General features: G+C 40.5%; 1 protein-coding gene across 2 annotated transcripts in view; it reads right to left on the reverse strand.

Moving 5' to 3' along the window:
• Positions 1-20,476, reverse strand: part of FREM3 (FRAS1 related extracellular matrix 3) — a 79,313-nt gene that overhangs the window by 18,553 nt on the left and 40,284 nt on the right. For both annotated transcript variants that reach the window (XM_083519843.1, XM_083519844.1), the window contains exons 6-9: positions 14,513-14,764; positions 2,115-2,264; positions 815-1,024; positions 216-413 (exon numbers count right to left, since the gene is read on the reverse strand). In XM_083519843.1, the coding sequence (XP_083375969.1) occupies positions 216-413; positions 815-1,024; positions 2,115-2,264; positions 14,513-14,764 (810 nt within the window). The remainder of the gene's footprint in view (positions 1-215; positions 414-814; positions 1,025-2,114; positions 2,265-14,512; positions 14,765-20,476) is intronic.

Below are 20,476 nucleotides of genomic sequence, written 5' to 3' on the forward strand. Positions count from 1 at the left end.
CAACTGCAAATATCACTGAAAGAAGGATTTTGTCTGACTGCCCTGGAACAGATACTGTCACAAATGCATAATAAAAAGGGGAAGCCTGGAACAACTCTTAATTGCTACAAACTTTTGTCAGTTATAAATAAAAACAAGCCCTTTCATGATAAATTTTGAAAATCAAATAGCTTCCTTGCAAGGGAAATTCTTGCTTTCTAAGGAGGAGACCTTACCTGGGAGGAAGACCACTACAGAGTCATCAGTGTTTGGTCTCTCTTCATAGTCCATCATAACCTGGGCAGAGCCTTGGCGGGTGTAGCAGCGGACTGTAGATTTATGATTAACATCACCACTACGGTAAATTATAGCTGCCAGTTGCCCATCTTTTTCATTCACTGTGTGTACAGGTTCCTTGAACTGGACTTTGGGTACTAGAGGGGAGGGAAGCATTCCAGCATCATGAGTTAGTCTTTTTATATCTCACTATGATCACCATATGATTCAGATTCATATGGGACCGTTTCATGGTAATTCATCACCTTTGTCTTACATTCATACTGGGAAAAAGTTAAAACGTTAAGTTCATATCAACAGTTACACAGGATTACTGATGTGCATATGCATGTGCATAATATAATTAGGTGTGTATGTGTGTGTGTGCTGGGAGCACGAACATGGAAACCGCAGCAGTTCCTATGCATGTTTACTTGGAAGTAAGCCAAACTGTGTTCAATGGGACTTAATAAATGTGTTTGGGATTGCGGCCACAAACAACTTTCCCCTTAGTGAATTTTCTAGGCAATTGAAAGGTTGTAGAATCTATAGCACTTACAATCAGTGATGGTATCATTGATGAAAATGGTGGTTTTGCTTGGTTCCCCAAGAACTGCATTCATGGGCATACGGAGAACAAGTTCAAACTTTTCTGGTCCCTCAAGGACAGGCTGTCCTAAATCATCCAAGATGGTCACACGGAAAGTCTGCATATTTACACCAGGCGCAAAATCCAGGTTTCGGCTGATGCCAACGTAATCAACTCCAGCTACATAAGAAGCAAGAGGGACTATTTAGAATCACATCCATTATATTTTACAACTGTCTTATTTATTTATTTATTTATTTATTCATTGAATTGTAGAGTTGGAAGGGATCCCAAGGATCATCTAGTCCAACTCCCTGCTTTGCAGGAACCTCAGCTAAATCATGCATGACAGGGGGCCACCCAACAACATCTGCTTAAAAAGGTACAAGGAGAGTCCACCACTTCTTGTGGATGTCTGTTCCACTGTCAAATAGCTCCTACCATCAGCAAAGTCTTCCTGATGTTTCGTTAGAATCTCCTTTCTTGTAACTTGGAAGCCATTGATTCAGGTCTTACCCTCCGGAGCAGGAGAAAACAAGCTTGTGCCATCTTCCTTCTTTAGTTATTTGAAGACAGCCATGATATATCCTCAGTCTCCTCTTTCCGAGGCTAAACATACCCAACTCCCTCAACAGTTCTTCATAGGGCTTGGTTCTAAGTGCTCATAGACCAGCCGTTTCATTATCTGTTCTAGGACATTTCCTGGAATCAACGTTAAGCTGACTGGTTGGTCACTTGAGTCTTACCTGAGTCTTCTTTCACCCTGCTTTTGAAGATGGGGATAACATTTGCCTTCCTCCACTCTGCAGGTACCTCATCTATTTTCCAATAATTCTCAGATATTATAGACAGAGGCTGATATTACATCTGCAAGCTCTTTAGTAGCTTTTAGTGCAGCTCATTAACAATTATTAACCATTACATTTATTTTTAGCAAATCAGATTTTTGTCTTATTATTATTCTTAAATTAGGTGGATTAAACCAAATAAATTCCAAAGTTGCACTCTAAAAATAAAAATATTAAGTTCTCTTATAGTTTTGCCCATAATTCCACACTCTGGAATCACAATGTCTGAAGGAAACAGTTAGGGAGTATTGTGGGCAGCTATTTATTGAAAATGTGTGCTGAGATTTTCCTGGGGAAATCTGCATATGTCTGAATAATGCACAATGCAAAAGTATCTAGACTTAAAGATGACATCTGCACAGGGCAGAGATCAATGCTGAGATACAGCACATTAGTAATGCCTCTTGGAAAAATCAGTTCACCTTCTGCAGATAATGGTTCTGTTTTCCTGGAGCGCACAGTGACAGTGGCTGCTTTAGACAGGTCAGTTCCAGTTCTCCAAACACGAACTTCGATGTGGCCAGCACTCTCAGCCACATGATATTCTGTGTCACCAAAGTAAAAAGCAGGTTCTAGATGCAGAACATAAAAAGGAGAAAAGAGATAAGAGCTCATCCATTTCCCAAAAGACAGTGATCAGGTAACAAACCTGTAACTTGCAAACTAATGAATCAACAGGGCAAACCTTTTAGGGAAATCTCTTGTCAGGAAAATGAGTTAGAACTACGCAACCAAAGGAACAAAATGAAGTAACTGGTTTTTTAAAAAAATGATTTTTGGCAATTAACAAAAATTGTTGCCAAAATAGAGTCCTTTATTTACTATACACATGGTATTATTCTTCATTCCTCAAAGTGAAAGACTTGCCTTTTATCAGGGTGAATCCCAAAAGTTACAAATCAGGTCAGGGAAAAGGCCAGAGTGAAAATGGGCTTAAGTATTCACCCCATTGTTTAGTGTAAGAGATCAAACATCACAAGACTGACTGAAACTAGCCCTAATTTAGCAGCTCAGGACATTAATTAGCTGGGCAGGTGGATGGGGAATGTCTTCGTTTTCAATTAAAAGCAATTTCATTATACTTTGTCTAAGACACTGAATATAGCAGCCTTTGGACTTAGTTTTTAAACTGCTATTCTGCTTAGTTCCAATGCAGCCCCTCAAGGCAGCTCCTCTATCTTCATACAGACAAGAATTGTGTCAGTTCTGCTTGAGGATGCTTACTTTGGTTTTCCTAGACTGAAGCACTCTAAAAACCTTTAAAATTGATTTAACTGGTGATTATTAAAATATGAAGTATATATTTTGTAGGCAACAACAGCTCTGAAGTACTGGCCCAGTCAGCCACAGAGAGTGTGTCTGGAAACAGTACTCTCTGTAAAGTCATACATTCACTTTTCATCTCACTCTGCTATGATTGCCTGGCTCGCACCTCAACATTTAGGCACTTTTATGCACAGAGTGAGGGACGCAAGTGGCGCTGTGGGTTAAACCACAGAGCCTAGGACTTGCCGATCAGAAGGTTGGCGGTTCAAATCCCCGCGATGGGGTGAGCTCCTGTTGCTCGGTCCCTGCTCCTGCCAACCTAGCAGTTCAAAAGCACGTCAAAGTGCAAGTAGATAAATAGGTACCGCTCCGGCGGGAAGGTAAACGGCGTTTCCGTGTGCTGCTCTGTTTCTCCAGAAGTGGCTTAGTCATGTTGACCACATGACCCGGAAGATGTACGCCGGCTCCCTCGGCCAGTAAAGCGAGATGAGCGCCGCAACCCCAGAGTCGGTCACGACTGGACCTAATGGTCAGGGGTCCTTTTACCTTTACTATGCACAAAGAGGGGATATTTCCAGGGGTGGCAGCAGGGGTGACAAGATTGTGGACAAACCCACAGATATTGGACAACTGCAGGAGATGGAACGTCTCCTAGCCTAACCGTTTGCACAACACAGCACTTCACCGTAGGCAGCTGGTTCAACTGTGAGCTGACCACCCAGGAGGCAATAATGGCAAAGAATGCCAAGCCAGCTCCTCACCAATTGGAGTTCAATTGTCAGTAGATACTTAAATAAAACATGGGGGGGGGAGACATTTCCTCCAAACTTAGGGTGCTTCTTGACAGGAGCTGAATATTACAAATGGGAGATGTCACCAATTATAACTGGCGACAGGCTGACGTTAAACTTAATTGGATTTTCTGAAGAAAGCATAAATCTCGATTAAATGGGGGTGGGAATACAGGCTAGTACTTTGCTGCAGATTTTGTGTGTATGATAAAAAACACAGCTCTAATCCCACAATAAACATACGTCTGGAAGCACACATAGTTAAATGTTTATAAACCCACTTCCATGGTCGATGCTTATATTCTTTACAGATCCAATAGATGCTCTTCCAGGCACAGTGATAATGTTGGCTAGGTGGTAACAGCTGCCCAGACTAGAACCAGCAGCTTTCATAGAATCAAAGAGCTAGAAGGGACCCTGAGGGCCCTTTGATCCAACCCCCTGCAATGCAGGTATCTTTTGCCCAACACGGGGTTCAAACCCACCACCCTGAGATTGAGAGCCTCATGCTCTACCAAGTGAGCTATCCACAGGGCTCTGTGCAGCTGCCCCGTGTAGTGAGCTGCCAGCTCCGGGACCTGAGTAACTTGACCCCACCCATCCAAGCTCAACACTGCACTCTCTTTGTTTGGACAGAGACCTTCCTTGCGCATCAAGGTCTTCCTGGTGTCCCCCACCAAACCCTGCATTCCTTGTCACTGACTGTTGGCATTGTTCCTGAGATCCAATTCCTAGCTTGGTCGCTCAGGTCTGACTTCTCGGTCAGTTCTTGGCTTCTGGATCACCACTGACAACTACTTTCAGCTCAGCCTTGACCCAAGTCATAATATAAGACAATTCTTTATACAAAATGTATAAAGAAAATGTTCCTTACATCCTATCAGATCAATGAGATCTGTCACACTGTGAAGACGGAAAGGGAAATACCTAAACTCTAATTGCAGGCCTTCCCTTATCAGCACATCTAAGTTTGCTGGTGGAATATAATACAGTCCCTGCCCAACAACGCTATGATTAGTGGTGCTAACACATTCACAATATTAGTGCCAATTTGGGTGAGAAAAATACTACCAATTTGCCTCACTGGATATTTTGCCTATCTCCAAGTGAGCTGTCTGCAATATTTAGCTTCCTGTGATTTAGCAAACTGAACAAGGGACAAAATAAGAAATCAGAGGCAAAGGAATTGCTAGTTTCAAACACTGATAAGCAGCTTCAAACCATGTTGCAAATTGCAATGAACAGCTGTTGGTATATAAATGTCTGTGTTTCTGTTGCTATGCACATATGCCGTGAGATATTTATGTTGCACATATTTTCATTTGTGCAGCCCTCGGCAATTAAGATCCATGCCATAAATACGTTTCAGAATAAATATATTTATATAAATATTTGTGGGCACAGGGCCAGATCCTGATCTCACTCTCAGATCATTCTCCCAAAGGGCAACTCCCTCCCAGCATTTGCATTAGTGTAACTGTAACGAAGCACCTGCACATAATATCTAAAGCTTATGAGTACAACCCCCTATTTTCAACCCCCACCCCCTGTGGTGTGCCAATCACGAGAGCCCAAGCCATAATAGGATATAGTAGAAGAAGCACAAAATCATAGAAGTGTAGAGTTTGAAGGGACCCTGAGGGCCATGCAAGTCTAACTTCCTGCAATGTAGGAATCTCAATTAGATCATACATGACAGATGACCAGCCAACCTTGCAAGCGTGGTCAAGACATCATGATGCCGGGGGGAAACCCCAGTTTCTTTTGTTTTGTATATACTGTATGTCCACCACAGCACTGCCACTGGTGCAACTTCTATTCCTTTTAGTGGGGCTGTCCTGGGACGCCCACTGTAAGGACCACTAGAAAACAATGGCGGCTCAACAGTAACAGTTCCTGTTGCTTAATGAATTAAGCACAAAATGTGCATGCCTCAGTGTACAGTTTGTGCACAGAAACTAAAAAGAGCAGCGCAGGAGCCATTATATAGCATCCTCAACATTTTAATTAAATACAGTTACTCTTCCCATTCATACAAAAATTAATTAGGAGACTACTAAACAGACATGACTGGAGGCCTTCAGAACATGACCCTAGTCACGCCTCAGTTATTACAGGGATTTAATCACTTGTCTCTGAAATATAATCCACTCTTGCTAGATGGACCTAAACACACTGCCAGCAAGCTTTGAGGCGGAACCCACTAATAACTGGAAGAGAACAGAGGCCTATCTAACATATCTCCTCTGCTCTCTTGGCAAGACAACAACCCTTGTAGCTAGAGCTACACCCCACTCAGAAGAGAAAATAGGTGCTTTTCTTGTTCTTCATTTTCCATCTCTACCAAGAAAAGCCAATAATGCAAAATAAATAAAGCCAGGAAATTTTTACAATAAGGTAGTCCACTAACAATGAAGTCATTTTTCTTATGGCAGTGAAATATTCCACATGAACTTATTCTGCCCATGGTATCTCTAGAACAATCTTTCAAAGAAAGTCCACAGCAAATAGGATAAATAATAAGAGCCTTTAAAGACTTTTCTCACTCAACAATTTCCTTAAGTAGGTGGCCAGATTGTGAAACAATTGCCACTAATGCCTTAATGAGCACACATCCAATAGCAGAAATGGTGTTAGAAGGAGCAGAGACCAACAGACTGAGGTTGCTTTTGTAATTTAGAACTCACTCTTCTCCTCTGCCTCTAGCAAAGCTTGGGACTCTTGCTATACAGCTACAAATGAAACATTTTAAGTGTGTTGCAAAGTGCATTATACAAATGTGACACTAGATGGTGATGGTGAGCTATGGCAAATTGAATATATTTCTCAAAACTTTATTTTAAAAAAATTTACAGCGTTTTTTATATGTTTCTAGATTCCACCTTAGTTAGAAGGGAATCCCTTTATGGAATCAGAAACATTATCCCTATGCAAGATTTGATACTGTTTATATGTTTCCGTGTGCTACTCTGGCTCGCCAGAAGCAGCTTAGTCATGCTGGCCACATGACCCGGATGCTGTAGGCTGGCTCCCTCGGCCAATAAAGCAAGATGAGCGCTGCAACCCCAGAGTCGGCCACAACTGGACCTAATGGTCAGGGGTCCCTTTACCTTTACCTTATACAGTATGCTGTTATAAATATACAATGTTTCATTTTAAATTTAAAAACAAGCTATTTTAAACACATTTTCAAACGTTTCTTTATGAGGAAATTTATCAGCAGATAACAATGTTTGTAAATTAAAAAGAAAAAAAATTGAAAAAGTTACATTGCTCTGAAATATGTGAGCTAATGAAGCAGCAACTATAACAAAGAAGGTAATGCCTTTCCCCTAAAATCCTTTTATTTACTTAGTATCATCCACAAATACATACAGTTTCTTAAGCTAACTCAACACTTTTTTTTGATGGCAGTGAAATCTTTTGAGCCAACCGTTAATTTAAAATCTATTTCTGTTTTCCTCAAAGAAGACTTTACTGTGTTTACTCAGGCTATCTGGATAACCTTGTTGTTCCCTTGATTATTTAAAAACAAGCACTGGACCCGAAACCTGTTCTACCTGCCATGCCACTTAAACATTCCTCTAGTAGAGAACCATGGTAAGATTTCCGCTTCCTTATAAAATCACAAGTTGTTTGCATCTCTGTCTTCAAAGCTCATTACCGTACAACTGGATCCTTTGTTCAGCTACACATGATCAGAAGGCATGCTTCTGAAGAACAAGAAAATAACACAGAACCCACAGTTTACTACTAGTGTATGATCAAGGGCTTGCTGCAAATGCCATATTATTCAGCCGTATCTAGAAAACCAAGATCAAAGGATTGGCTTTTTGTCTTGACTACCTGTTTATGAAGCTTTTTTAAAAAAGGAATCATCAACAGCTGGCACCTGTGATGTTACAGATCAACAGGTCACCGATTACCTTTTGAAATTCAATTTAAGCATTTCCTTTATCAAGCACATGTCTTACTTAAAAGAATTTAATGTGGAACATACATGAATATACTGACAGAACCTTTGGTTTGCTGTCCTTGCAATAGCATGAATCTGCATCACCAATACGCAGAACTCCAGTTGGATCAAGTATTTATACCTCATTTTATTTCACACTACTTTACTGCTCTTCAAAAATATTGCGGGGTTTTGTTTTGTTTTGTTTTAAAAAACACACAAACTGAAGGACTTGGAGACAAGGATGCAGGAACCTGTCCCTGCTGCAAAGCAACTCCTGCTGCACCTTACAAGGACATGGGTGCAGCTGCAGGCAAGACCCTGCATCAGAAGAAAGATTATGACTTGCTGAAGGCTCAGGTGATGGTTAGCATTTTTAAAATTAAGCCATGTACATTGTTTTTGTAAAATGTAATGCTATTGCACATTTAATAGACCACAGTATAATGTAAACATAACTTTGATATGCAATGGGAAACAAACAAACAAAAATGTGTTACTCGCTTTATTGCATTATTTGCTTTATTGTGGTGGCATGAAGCGAACTCACAATATATCTGAGGTATGCCTGTATTGACTTTAGCCTAGACACCTGTAGCTTACTCTGCTTTCTGGCCCCATCAACTGTTCATCAGGGATGAATGGAGATCCTTGCATACAGCGCATACAATTGATACTCATGGTTTCCTGACCAGTTTTTTAGGCTCTTGTCCTGCAATATACCCATTAGGCTGGGGAAGGGGTGGGTGGGAGAAGCTAAATGGTGCATATTGTACAAAGGAATAAAACTTGCTGTGTGCTTTCCCCTCCTGCAGGTCAAGCCCAGATTTCCATCACCTTTGAGAATGGGGTGCAATGAATCATGATTCAGCAGCCTGTTCTGATTATTCTTGATACTTTAGAAATGTTTAGAAAACATTGCACGTGCATTTATAAAATCAAATGTATATTCATGACTTTAAGAAAACAAAAAAGGAGTAACAATTGTAGTTTGTTTGTAATATCACTGATTTCCTGTTAACCTTCACAATGCAGAGCCAGTTTCTGCTGTGAACACACAAAAGTGACTTCCCCTGAGATCCGTCCAGGAGAGCAGGTTGGCAGCACATCGCTCCCAGAGTCCCGGAATCCAGGTCTTTCCGCAGTCTAATGCCCCACAGTGTGTGTTGCTGCACATTGTCAAAATGAAAGACAACATCAAAACTCAAAGAAACTAGGACTTAAAAGAGTGCTCCCTAACTTAAAAAACCAATGCCATGCTATGTATACCAATAGCAAACACATTTTCCAAGTGTGCGTCTTCATGCAGCTCAAACATCATCACCCACATGAAAGAGGAAAGTATCATGATGGTCTAAAGTTTGAAGAAGTACAAAAAATTGTTTGAACAAAAATCCTAAAGGGGAGGGGGGAGATTGTATTTTATTCCTCACAGGGCTTCTGTTCCCAGCAACCTTAACCAATTATGGTTCCCCAGTTTCAGGGGTGTGAGAGTTAAATGTACGGTGTGTGCAGGCAGCCATTTCTCACTTCTGTGTTGATCCCCATAAGGAGGCATTAGATGCTTGGGAAACAGGATAAATTTTGGGATCTTGGGAGCGACTGCTGCCATTGTTCAGAGCTCCTTTCCCTGCATTCAGCTGGCCTCAATTTGAAACGCATTGAAATGGCATAATAGGATCAGTGGCAATACTGAACAGCCCAGCTTAACAATCCGGTGTTAATAATGGATAGAGATCTCACATCTGAATTTCCATATGATTTCCTACTTAGATGTCAAGGTCCATCAGATCCAAATATACTGTTTTCCTTCCCAGATAGAGCAAAGAAACATGATATTCCAAGCATTTTAATCTTCACTTTAAATTTAGTTTTTATTCAAGGTTGGGGTTTTTTTACCACTTAATATTATCTCTTTCAAGCTCTAATACCAGATTTACAGAAAGGAAATACTATGTATAATTACTTTATTGTTGAGTGAATGACAGATGGGTATCAGATAGTGATCTCTCTGAATTACAGTATTGTCTTCTCTCAGAACAATTTTTCTCTCTCCCTCAGCCACCACTCAGACACCATATGGAAATAAATGCAGTTCTATAGCTTTCTCTCCTTCAATAAACCTTAGAACATTAGTTAGGTGACAACAGTTGAATTTATTTATTTCTGTCGCAGAACTAATACGCCCAGAAAAAGATCAAGCCATACACAGTTTTGTAGATTTCACTAACATGACGCAGCACAAATATTTTACAGTGGATATTTTAAAAATAATTTTATAAGCAAATACAGTTTTTAAAATATACAAATAATGAAAAGGCAATTTACTTACCTTCAAGGTCTGGTGCCTTTGTGAGATGGTGCCTGCTTCGCATCATGATCCAGTGTGGAACATGGCAGAAGGTGTTTTCCCAGGCTCCAAACTGGCCTCACGCTGGCCTGGGAAGTGGATGCTAGCCTGTCCAACATCTGGCCAATCACAGCCAGGCTGGATGCAGGGCTCTACCCAGGGGGCAGTCCCAACTGAGCCAAAAGGTTTCACTCTAGTCCACTTCTGGGGTATTTAAACCTGGCCTGCCTCAATAATGAAAAGGTAATTTACAATGTTCATTCATTGCTCCTCCTTGTGCCAGCCAGTTTTTGTCAACCTGGTACCTACTCTCATCAGCCCCCAACAGCATGGAACCAGGTCAACAAAGGCTGGACTTGACTCTAACACAAAGAAGAAAACTGCAGTGAACTTTGTAAATAATACCTGTAGTGGAATGTATATTTATACTGCTTTAAACACTCAAAGTTTATTTTACTGACAATATCTGTGCACAAATCTCATCATAATGGATTTGTAAAATGCCACCGCCACAAAAAAATCTTTGATAAATACTTTATGATAAATTTCTGTATTTATCTATGAACATTGCCATGAGATAATTTTTTCCTTATCCAAAGTTCTGCTCTCTTTTCTAACACCGCCTAATCTGTCAAGCTGATAACTATATTCTGTTGTTCAGTTTTCCAACTTAATTATCCAATTTAAATTATTTTCCCTCTGTTTTCAACACTGACATGCAAGACTAATTTGCAGCCCACACTAAACTATGTTTAACAAGATGTGCACAAGCAGGGATTGACCTGACATGACTTCAGGGCTCATGTCCCCACCCATGCACAGTGAGGAGGAGGACTTTGGCAGTTTTAAGTTTCACTTTTAAAGTTGGCTTGTTGTGTTGTTCAGGTCAGGGATTGCGGTTCACAACAAACAAGCCAGTTTCAGAAACCACGGTTTGAAGTTTTGAAAGTGACCAGAGTTTGTTTCAAGCCAAGATCCCTTCTCCTGATGACATTTCAAGTTGAGATTCAGAGGAAGAAGAAAGCTGCTTAAGGCTTCTCCCAACTGCACGAGGCTCCAAGGCATGCTGTGACTTCTTCATGTGTCACTAAACCATGGCTTAGAAAGATGTGCAAACTAAGAATTGCAATTAAGTACCCAAGGAGAAAGTGGGCAGCCTTACTTCCTCTACAACATAAAGTATCTATATATTTAACTATTAATTTATAACATCTCTATTTTGTAACATTATTATTCAATCTGCATTTGCCCTTTTTTAACAAAAGAAAACAAAAACCTCTTCGGTTTCCAGACTCATTCCTTTGATTACTATATAGTTGACATAAATCTTATTCCCAATCTTTGCTGTTTTTATGTTTGAAATAATATGCAAGTGGAGAAAAAAAACCTACTTTCTAGTATGGATTATAGTGGCATGAATAGTATGCATAATTAATTTAATCTTCATTTAAGATTTGCCAAATACATGTCATTTCTTAGCTGGAAATGTTGGAACACCTTAGGAAGATGTGCACAACTTGAATACTAATTTGATTTGTCTAATTTTTCATTTATCACTCATTAAAATCTTCTGCCACTATTAATTTTCCCCTCCTCCACTTATCTGCATTTCTAACTAATCTCTCTGTTACTTTGTGTGTGAAGAGACTAATCTTCACATCTTTTTTTAGCAGTGAAAATGTACCCTTCATGAAGTCCTTTACTTGAAAGATCTATCTAACAACTCTTACCATAAGTAAAAGTAAGAATAAAAAATCGAAGTTTTTTCCTTTTAAAGAAAATGTGATGTGGGAAAGGTACAATAAGTACAGATAAACCTTTTGCTGCAAGTTTTGGATAATAAAAAGGGCTACTGCTACTCTATGCTTTGATATCCATTTCTGAAATGTTATTACTATATATTTGGGTTACTTCCTATTTCCAAACCTTCTGTTAGTTTTGTCAGTCTTGATATCTTCATTTGCGTTCAGTCTAACACAATACGTAAGCAAATCAAGTATGCTAGCATATTGCCACTTTCCATACTTCTAATCCAAATATCATTTCCTAGTTTTGTACCATAACCTTATCCTCTGTTCCTTTTCCCATATAAGATTTTTTTCAAGCAGCCCGAAGGTCTCATCTAAATTTTCCTGTTTTAGCTTCTGTTGTTTTTAACCTTTTGTCTTCTATATTGCTTACCTATTATTTCAACATTTTCTCTATAGCAGCAATATGTCCTCAATCCTTGTTAGTCTATTACCGAATTTATTTTCTGTTCTATTGTCTTCATTCTCCCTCTCCAATGCACTCATGTAGTTCCACACTACAAAATGAAAGAAGCTTTTTCATGTTTGTCCAACATGGCTCAGAACTGCTGGAGTTCCCCTGCAACTGCCTGCACTCAGAAGATTCCTCTCCAAAGAAAATCCTACATGCCAAATAGGTTTTTTTAAGAATACAGTAATCCATAAAACACTTGTAAGCGCTTTTAACAGTCACCTCACTCTAAGCAAAGCACTGAAACCCACAACTGGTCAGCTGAACTACTTACATGCTTAATACTGTGCACAAATGAAACAGAAGACAGACAGCTCTATGCTGAAGTCAGACAAGCAGACTATCCTGACGCCAATTCAAGTTGAGATAAGAAACACACTGCGGAACATTAGTTATTGTGCCCATTAATGTCGTTAGTTTTGAGACAAGTACACAGCATGGGAAGCTGCTTCATCCGTTGTTGCCAAGTGGACTTTTCAGGAAGTCAAGGAAACCCTGGCCTTCAAAGTCTGGGAAAGAAAGTAATTCTCTTCTTTTCACAATGGCTTAATTCCCTCTTTATTCTGCTTTCCTGTTAAGCAAAATAGGATAAAGAAGCAGGGATGCAATGCAAGTGGAAAATATAATGGCCTTTGGACAAGTTCTGTCTAGTTAAAAGGCCATTATGGCTTGATTAACTCCACTCACTGGGGATTTCTCTGGGCCATTCTCTTCCTTTCTCCGCTGAGGAAACAAAAATATTGTCTTTCAGCCTATTTGTTTGCTAGTATCTGTCCCAAGTCCTTGAATTTCTGGAGAGTATGCAATCGGCATTTGATCAAAAAGTTGTTTTCTAGTTTGAATTAACACCAGAATGTCATTTAAAACCAAGTGGTAGGTTTTGATATTTGCACAGAGAAAGTCGGTCTCAAAATATTTATTGTTCAAGGAAGTTAAGCGCCCATCATTTAATGGGCACTGCTGAGAGTCTCGGGGGGGGGGGGGAATGAGGAGAACTGATGTATACTCACACCTATTAAAAGAATAAATGCACTGTTCCTGATCTTACACATTAGATATTACACAAAGCCTGCTCAGAGTGTTGATAATGAAAAAGGATTAACTCGTTGTTTTGTAAAGACCTGAATTTAAAAGCCTTCTTTCATAACGAGAACCAGTTCTGTGTTCTTACAAACCTCTGGCATTATGGCACACTGACCAACTTTTTAACCTGCATAAATTTGCATTTTTTAATCGACACTGCACAGACATGAACGTACCTCTCATCTTTTAAAACAAACATCAGCTCGGGGTTCACACGACTTATTGTGTTGGATTCAGGGTTCCTCCCATGCTGGGATCCAGCAGAAGCCTATGCTGAAGAAAGGAGGGAGGAGGCAACTGCCATTAATTCCTCCCTCCTCTTGCGCTATCTACAAACAACTTTTCAGGGGCCACAAGTCATTGCATGGGGAAGGAGGAGTTAGCAAAAGCTGTCCTCCCCCCGCCCCCCCTTTCTGCCACTCACAGAACCCTAAAGCCAACCAATTGTAAATGCGTCTCAGACAGGAGCTGTCTGGAAATTTCATTTTGTACTAGGGGAAAAAAGGATTCTTATAACCTGATCTTCAGTGCAGCTGCTTTGAAGTAAGCGGAATATAGAAATGATGAAGGGTGCTTACTTCCATAAGTGTGCACAGCTGCAACATTACAGAAATCCAAATTAAAAAGCAACAAGTTCTGGCAACATATTGTTATCATTGGGTTGGATTCAGTCGAGGTTAGTTGCACATATGTCCCATTCTTCTGAATGGGAACTGAAATCATGACTATCATTTCACGCTGCTTCCAATAAGGCCTTAGGTTCAACTCACAATCCAGATCTAACCCATTTTGTTTCCACAGAATATAACATATAGGACATATAATTCTATCTAAAATGCAGAATTTTCTAGGTGGAATGTTTAGAACTTATATAACAATGCTTTTTAAAAGCCCATTATTAACTTAAGAAGTAGCCGCTAATACATTTTTACCATAACCTACTTCTAAGAGGAAGCAGGGGGTTATTCAGGAACAAGGAACAGCTTACTGAGATACTTGACTAGGGCCTCAATCTTGATCATAATATATCTAGCTAAAATAAGAAAAACGTGAAAAATGCATTTCGTACCATAAAGTTTGATGAAGCAGGTCTCTGATGTGGACCTTTCTACTCACCATCATCTCTGTCAGCTAAAATGGTTACTTTGGTGCTGGGGAATTCCGTTCCAATTTGTCCGCCCATTGGCATACTTAATGTGACGTTGAAAGTTTCATCTTCCTCATAAAGCGAATCATCAATAATGATGACACGGCAGGTTTTCTCCGTCTCATCCTTGTCAAAGCGAATGAGGCTAGTATGGTCTTCAGGACGAGAAATGTAGTCTGAGTAAGACAAGACAGTGGAGGGAATCGTGCCTGTGGCAGATCCTAAAAAAGGGGGTGGCAAAGGAATGAAAAGCATTAGAATGATGAGGACAATAACTTGGAGAAGCAGAATATTAAATCATACTTTCCCTTCAAACTCCAATCTTCAGTTTTTTCTATAAAATAAAAACCCCACCAGTTATGAGCCTTAAAAAACCCTCATTCTCTCTGCTTAACAATATGAATGACATGATCATGACTTTTCGTAATGTGCCAGTTTCCTGTTCTCCACAGCTGTGGTTCATCCCCCAAGCAACCTCTTTTGCTGGTTTCAGGGATCATGTGATGGTAAGAAACCATTCAAAGTTTCCTGTGACTCAGCAAGCTTATCAACACTGCCCAGACCAGTGGCCGCCATGGACTGGGAATGGGGAGGAGCTTCTCACGAGCTCTTGTGAGGGCAACTACATATCATGTGGCTTACTGGGCTCTCACAAAGCAGCAGGGTGGTGGAAACCTTTGAAAGGGCCAGCCACTATCCTTCTCATCTTTGTTCCCTCTACCCTTGGGCAGAGGTAAACTTGGGATTTCTTGCATTTGCAAACTGTGGAGCCTTTTCCATAGTTTTACCACTTTCCTTGCTCCTAACAAACAATGTTTGCAGGAAAATATGGCTACAGTAGATGCCTGGTCTCATGGAATTAACCATAAGAAGGGCTCTTAATCATAGAAGGGTTTCTCTGTTCTTCTTTTGGTTTCCAAACATTCATCAGGTGACAGTCAGTTTTTCCTCTGCAACTACGAATGTTGAAATTCTTACAACTCAAACATGTTCTTTTCCAAGTTAGAAATTACACTCACTGAAATTACAGGCAGGATCAGTCACAAGGACAAAAATTGCAATAGGGAAAGCAGTCAAATTCTGCACTAGTTACCATTTATCTTTTAAGGTATGCATTAAATTTGCTATGAACACCTCTCCCCACCAGAAAATCTGGCTGTGTGTAGCACAGTACTGTATAACAAAATCAATCTGTGTACGAGATCAACTGTAGTTTTTCACTAAAAGGTTCATAGTTTGAACAACATAAACGATTTTCTTGTCACTGCTTGCTGTATGTCTTAATAGCTTCAAATTAATAGCCACAATAGCAAATGAACTGGCTTTACCAAAATTATCATTATCTTGAGGAAAGATATATTAGTCTTTGAAATACTTTTTTACATGCACCACTGCTCTACCAAGTCACATTATGCTTACTGTCAGTGAAGCTGCAGAGGTACAATCGAAAGTGTTTGTGTATACTATTATATACACATTTCAACTTTCCCCGGAAGCAGCCACATGTAGCAAGATTCAAATATTTGTTGTAACAGAATTAAATTCATTGTAAAAGCTAGAAATCTGTGTATGTGGTACACAATGTAGTACCTTGATAAGGAAAAAAAATAAACCTTCCCCATCCCCCTCATCATACTTCTAAAGCACATTGAAATGTGTTTTAAATGTATGATATGTAGACAGCCAAAGACAAAAATCTAGAGGGTTTTCACAAGCCATTTACCGTATTTTTCGCCCTGTAGGACACACCGGCCCATAGGATGCACCTAGATTTTGGGGGGGAAATAAAGGGGGGGAATTATTTTTTTCCCCCAGGCGCGGGGCTGGGGGAGCTCGGGCTTCCCCCGACACCAGCCCCCAGAACAGGACCCAGAGCCATGCCGAAGCTGCGTGCAGCTTTGGCATCACTCTGGGATCTTGCGGGGCTGGAGGAGGGGGAAGCCCTCTGCCAGCCTTCTAACCAAGTCGGGGGACAGCGGGAAAGGCGTGATGCGCCTCCCCGCTGTCCCCCGAGCTTGTGGGGCTGGCGGTGGGGCTCTCCTGAAGCCTGGAGAGGGAAAGGGGTCGGTGCGCACCAAACAAGACAGTCACCTCAATCCAGCATAATGGGCTGGGACAGTGCTGATCACCTCACAGCCAGTTGCCTGCATCACTGCTGCATACTAGGATGAAATGGGGGAGCAGGGAGGCAGTGGTGAGGCTGGGATGGGGCAAATGCACTAGTAGGAGAGAATTGGCTCTGTTGGTGCATGTTCAACACACAGACCTCCCCGGTCTCCCTCTATCCCAGTATGCAGCAGCAACACAGGTGACTGTGGGTCAGGTAAGCCCTGCTGCCCCACCCTGGGGCCTGTTACTGAGGATATTGATCTCTGAGCAGTAGGGACACCCTGCACAGAAATATTTGCATCTTATATTTTAGGTGCCAAACCAAAACTGCTTTACTCTGCTGGAAATTTATTAGGATGGCTACTCTGCTGTTATCTCATCAATTTTTCAGTTTTAAGCTGGATTTTACAGCTTGATATTTTATTGACTCTGGTATTGGTATTTAGTTTTTCCACTCAGTAAGAGGGATAAAAGTTATTTTAAATACCGTATTTTTTGCTCTATAAGACTCACTTTTTTTCTCCTAAAAAGTAAGGGGAAATGTGTGTGCGTCTTATGGAGCGAATGCAGGCTGCGCAGCTATCACAGAAGCCAGAAGAGCAAGAGGGATTGCTGTTTTCACTGCGTAGCGATCCCTCTTGCTGTTCTGGCTTCTGACTTTCAGAATATTTTTTTCTTGTTTTCCTCCTCCAAAAACTAGGTGCGTCTTGTGGTCTGGTGCGTCTTATAGAGCGAAAAATACGGTATATCTTTCACAAACAGTTTGCTTAAAATAAAATGTATTTCAGAACATTAAATATGCTCGTTTCTGAAGTTTGAAATGTTAATACTTTAAATATATATTTCCAGTACATGCAATATTCCTGAATTATAGTTTGAGCCCTGTACAAAGAGACTGATATTCAAATCTCAAACTGCAGTTTATATCATACCCAAAATAGAGGATTGGTCAAATAAGGTCATCATATATGCTCAAGTGACATGATATCCTCAAGTGAAGCCATTCTAGCCTGTTTGAAGATAGAGTGTGTTGTGCTGTCCAAAGTGGGTCTTTGGGGCTTCTGACTCATTTTACTTAGGAACTGGGAGTATAGAGCAACAATTAGGATCACTGCACAAATGTGTGGTAGCAAAATGCTTAGTTTTGTTAAAGCCAGAGAATGTTGGCAGCTTATAAGGCTGCAAAATTCCAAGCCACCCTTGAAGATTTTCCGTGCGCCAGTAAACAACAAAAGGTGGAGTATGGGAAGAGCAAATGGCATTAAGGCTCTGTAATAACTAACTGATTAAATAACATATGACCTTTGAATTCTTGACTTTCAAAAAGATTCCTGCAAGGCACTAAGGTTATTTTTTTTTTAAGAAAAGGGAAAAAGGGGGGGGGGACTATAGCAGTCAAACTAAGACAGGCAACACAGAAGCAAAAGACTTAAAAAAGAAAACTTTGGGAATCCCAAATGCAGGGAACCCAATACTTCACTTCCATTTTCATGCTCCCAGACCATGCAGGATGTGGCTCTCCCAAGCTGATCAGCTGGTAGAGGACTTCCTTGGTAGAAAAAAATAGAGCCTCATCACTAATGAGGGTCAAAAACTACATGTGATGTTGGAAATGGATGAATGCATTATTACTGTAAAAGCTATTTATGGGTGTTTGCTCATCTATTTGTTTAACAGGCTGTTAGACCACTCTTTAGGCAAAGCATGCCCCTCATGCAGTTTAAAACTGCATACAATACAAATCCACAAAAATTCAAAAATAAAACCATTAAAATACTGTATCCAATAAAATAACTTAAAATAGCCATTTCCATCCAAGCTAAATGAACCTATTTGGGGAGCACCACTGAAAAGGCTCAATTTCATTACACACCAACCTAATTGTAATTTAAAAGGCAGGCATCTCAACAGGGTTGCAGAAGCACATCTTAAGGTATGGACAGCATGATATAGTTGAAGGTAGTTCTTAAAAGTAAGTTGGTCCTAAACCATTTAGGGCTTTAACGGTCTTCATCTACACTTTGAATTAGGCCTGAAAACGTACTGACAACTGGCGCAGCTGGCTCACTACTTGTGTAACATACTCTGCCTGCTGCGCTCAAACCAGTAGGCAAGTGGCAGAATTCTCCACTAGCTGAAATTTCCAAATTATCTTCATAGGTGGCCTGACATACAATGCGTAACAGAAGTATAGCCTGGAAGTCACTGGAGCACTTACAACAGAAGCAAGGTTCAACATCTCCAGATAGGGTCACGGCTGGCACACAGTTGAAGATGGCAGAAAGCACTCCTAGATGCCACCTGCGCTTCCCCAGTTGGCACCATGTCCGAAATCATACCCAAGCTGTGAACCTGGACTTTCAGGGAAAGTGCAAACCCACCTCAGACCAAGTAAGTACCTCCACCCTCGTGTAATAGAATGTTCTCCTCATCTCTCTTCCCTCTAAATCTGTTATGGGGGCTCCTCCAACCCTCTGGAGAAAATCCAGTGATTTGGGGGGACAACATGTGTGATGGCAGGAGATAATTTCCTTGCATAAGCAGAATCCATTCTCCTTTTGGAATTATTTAGTTCAATGCCACTCACAGTATTTGGGCAGGGTGGGCACACGTGTGGAAACCATGGAAGAACATTCTATCATTTGAGCTCCCGCTTGGAATCTGAAGTGGCAGAGCCAAGATACAAGTTTCTAACCTTGGTGAGAATGAAGTCAACATCACTTCTGCCCTATACGAAAACCCTAGGTGACAAAGGCATCTCAGGTGTACTCTCTCACAGACTCATTTTTATTTATTTTTAATTAGAAGCTCCCCTGCACTACATGAGAAACTGTCTCCTCTCAAGTGTCACGAGGCAGTTTCCAATGGGGTACAAGGGAATTAAATGTGCCACTGTGACACAGACTTCAAATGCTTCTTACACTGACAATGAGGGGAGAAACTTCAAGCCTCATTATAGCTGTGACATAAATATACTTCTGTTATAATAATAAAAGAAACTTTTGCTTTTCTCTGAGCTCCAATGGAAGGTGCTTCATCTGCTCTCCCCACCCACCCTGCCCCCGTTGGCTCACTGTAAGAGAATGTGGCCATAAGCAAATCCTAATCTAGAAGTTAGTCCTTATCTTTGGTGTGGGGGCCGGGGAGCTGCCTCATATAAACTAAGATACTTTCCCTACAATCTGTTGAAGAGCAGCATGTACTTTAAAAAATTCCCATTCCTCAACCACCCTCATTCCCAAATCTTATGTGGAGGCATAATTTTTATCTTTTGCATTTGGGGAGCACAAAATGTTGGGCAAGAAATGGCAGGAATGTAAAGAAGAATGGTTATCTCTAGAAAGGGCAAATATACAAAGAAAGGAATTTATCTGAAGCAGTGGGTTTTCTTTCCAATTAAAAAAGAATTTAGACTAAGGCACTTAAAAACCAAAGATTTTGTTGTTGCTGATATTAGCTCTGTCCTGTTGGTTTTATCATGTACTGTTGTTTTATGCTATATTTGGGTTTCATGCTTTTAACTTTTATGCAAGTTGTTCCACTGTTAGAAAACCAAATAACTTTCATTATTAGACAGTATATATAGAAAATAGATTACAGTGGTACCTTGGGTTAAGTACTTAATTCGTTCCGGAGGTCCATTCTTAACCTGAAACTGTTCTTAACCTGAAGCACCACTTTAGCTAATGGGGCCTCCTGCTGCCGCCGTGCCGCCAGAGCACAATTTCTGTTCTCATCCTGAAGCAAAGTTCTTAACCTGAAGCACTATTTCCGGGTTAGCGGAGTCTGTAACCTGAAGCATATGTAACCTGAAGCGTATGTAA

Source organism: Podarcis liolepis, assembly GCF_965112155.1.
Source record: "Podarcis liolepis genome assembly, chromosome: 9".
Lineage (NCBI taxonomy): Eukaryota > Metazoa > Chordata > Lepidosauria > Squamata > Lacertidae > Podarcis > Podarcis liolepis.